This window comes from Marmota marmota, unplaced genomic scaffold (genome assembly GCF_001458135.2).
Source record: "Marmota marmota marmota unplaced genomic scaffold, marMar, whole genome shotgun sequence".
NCBI classification, from domain to species: domain Eukaryota; kingdom Metazoa; phylum Chordata; class Mammalia; order Rodentia; family Sciuridae; genus Marmota; species Marmota marmota.
In genome coordinates, this window is record NW_025999962.1 from 2,332,348 (window position 1) to 2,335,037 (window position 2,690).

At 62.6% G+C, this 2,690-nt stretch overlaps 1 protein-coding gene across 1 annotated transcript in view; it reads left to right on the top strand.

The window, feature by feature from the left end:
* Positions 1-2,690, top strand: part of Celsr1 (cadherin EGF LAG seven-pass G-type receptor 1) — a gene marked incomplete at its 5' end in the record, with an annotated part of 118,999 nt that overhangs the window by 62,037 nt on the left and 54,272 nt on the right. Inside the window, one exon of the mRNA XM_048802972.1 lies at positions 1,188-1,303. Within this exon, the coding sequence (XP_048658929.1) occupies positions 1,188-1,303 (116 nt within the window). The remainder of the gene's footprint in view (positions 1-1,187; positions 1,304-2,690) is intronic.

Below are 2,690 nucleotides of genomic sequence, written 5' to 3' on the forward strand. Positions count from 1 at the left end.
TGCCCGTGTCCAGCGTGGCAGGGCCCTTTGCCGGCCGTGTGCCAGCCCCAGGCCAGCACAGTGAAGCCTGCGGAGAACCAGGTGCACCCACAGCCGCCACGCCACGCGGTAGCCGCTCACTCCCAGGCCCAGTGTCCAGCATGCTGTGGGCCTTGCCCCTGTTGTGCCAGTCCTTGTTCTGGCAGCCGCCCTGAGCCCATGTGGACGGGGCTGTGTCCACTCAGGGAGAGACCGAAGCGAGTGTGCGAGGCTGGCGCAGGCTCCCACGCAGGACGGGCGGCACAACCCGGGGCCGAGGGAGGGCTCGGGGGCCAGGTCTGGTGGGCAGCTACCCCAGCACCCCAGGCAGGAGGGGCTTCTGAGGGGACGGCCCTGCTCGGGTGACAGGTCTGCCGTGTCCCCGCGTCCCTTGGTCCAGTCCCACCTTGGCCATTCGGGGATTCAGTGTGTTCTCCATAGCACAGTGTGGACCAGAGGGCACCAGGATGTGACAGAGAGGAGAATCAGAGTCCCTCCTCTGCAGGACGGATGGCACACCCTGCAAGATCACAGGGTCTTGCTTTCTTATCAACAAGCAAATAAATAAATAGGGTGATTTCAGAAATGAACAAAAGAAAGTGATAGACTGTTAGAGCAGAGGCGAGATTGAGCTAAAGTTGGTGAGGGAAGGTGCGATTGATCAACCCCTGAGCCACCTGCAAAGCCAGGGAGGATTGTAATGGGCAGAGGGAGCAGCAGGTGCAAGGGCCCTGGGGTCCTCTTAACCTGTAACCTATATTCGGGAGCAGAAAGACATGGGAGAGGTGATGGGGGCTCAGAGGAGGCCTGAGGTGTTCCTTCAGCTCCAGTGTCCCTGTGTGCACAGGGGCTTGGGGACTTGGGGATCTGTCTCCAGTTGCAGAAGACACGTTGTGTGGTGTGTTCTCTGTCCAAAACGTGTATGGCTGGCGTCTTGGCCACATGTCACCCTTCTAGCCCACGGGGGGACTGTGACGGGCTCACGTTCAGCAGACTGTCCTCACCAGGGTCCCCCACGTTCCAGTTGACCAATCAGGCCATCAGCTGCGGCACCAGGGTCCTCCCTGAGCTGTGGCCCTGGGCTTGCCCTCCTGGGCCAGCCCTGCCCCTCCCCAGTGGCCCGATGGCCCCGGGACCTTTGTCATGTGACGTGGCCCGCTGCCCCGCAGGTTTGCCACCCAGGACAGGGACGCCCTGCTGCTCTACAACGGCCGCTTCAACGAGAGGCACGACTTCATCGCCCTGGAGATCGTGGACGGGCAGGTGCAGCTCACCTTCTCAGCAGGTGGGCCCCTCGTCCCGCGGCGCCCCCAGGCGGCTCACCCCACGGACCTGATTCTGTGTCCAGGGACCCACCTTACGGAAGAAGTCCCGAGGGCACAGCTGCTGGTCACAGTGTCACTCGCGGTGCCGGCAGTAGGGGGGCCGCTCCCGCTTCCCAGATGGGGCTCATTCGGAGGCGTGGGCTGCGTCTGCAGCTGAGTGTGGTGGTGCGCGGTGCAGGGGCTGAGCCCAGGTGCCAGGCAAGACTTCACCACCGCGCTGAGCCAGCCCTGCAGACCACAAGTTGACAAAGACATCAAAGGAGTGTCCTGCTGGTAGAGTCTAGAGGCCCCTGGCCATTCTGGTCTGTTTTTCTGGCACAGATGATGTCTTAGTGTGCTTTCCGTCGCTGTGACACCAGCTTATGAAGAGGAGAGGTTCCTAGTTGGTTGGACCCATTGCTTCTGGGCCTCTGGTGGTTCCATACCTCATGGCAGGGGCACCTGGCAGGAGAGACCCTCATCTCCTGGCAGACAGGAAGCAAAGGGCAGGGGACACGCAAAGGCACGCCCCAGTGTCCCAGCCTCCACCCACGAGACCCCCTCTGGAAGGTTCCACCACCTCCTAGTATCGCAGTGACAGGACCAAGCATCCACACGTGGCCTTGGGGGAGAGTGAGGTCCTGAACTCAGCAGGTGATTTTAGGGTGCGCTGTGCCCCTGGCGGCTCCCCAGGACAGCCCAGAGGTGCTGCGCTTTGGAGCCCTGGTCCCGACTCCCACGTGTAGAGTTGGAGGCCAGGACCTGATTTCATGTGGATAACAAGTAGGGACACCCATGACACCAGCCGGCTGTCGGGGACGTGGCCACCTCTGCAGGCTCGAGGGGGAAGTCGCTGCTCTCCAGACCCTGCCCCTCTCTCCAGAATGTCCTGTGGTCCCCTGGGGAAGGCAGTCCCTGCTGGGGGCCTGACATGGCCCTCCTTGCCCTTTGTGCCCGTAGCCAGCACCTCACCAGGACCCTCCACGGGTTCCAAAGGTGCAGTTGCCCGGCACCACCTCCTGAGGCCGGTCTCCTGGGAGAGTGATGGCCTCAGTGCTCAGGACCCAGGTGTGAAGGGGACATACTCAGGACCTCAGGATGTGTCCTGTGGCTGGGAAGGCGCTGGCAGTTGTCACTAAGTGACAGAGAGGAGACAGCCGTGTGTCCTCGGTGCTGGCCACTGCCGTGGCACAACTCTCAGAGGAGGGCAGGGCCCTGTGCCGACCGCGGGGCACGCCGTGGACTGCGTGTGCTTTCCCTGAACGAAGAGATGAAGGAGGGTGCTTCTGTGATCAGAAAAGAAACACGAGAGCAGGCCACTGGGGAAGTGGGCCTGGGAGGGCCATCTCCTGGGGTCCCCCCCCCCCC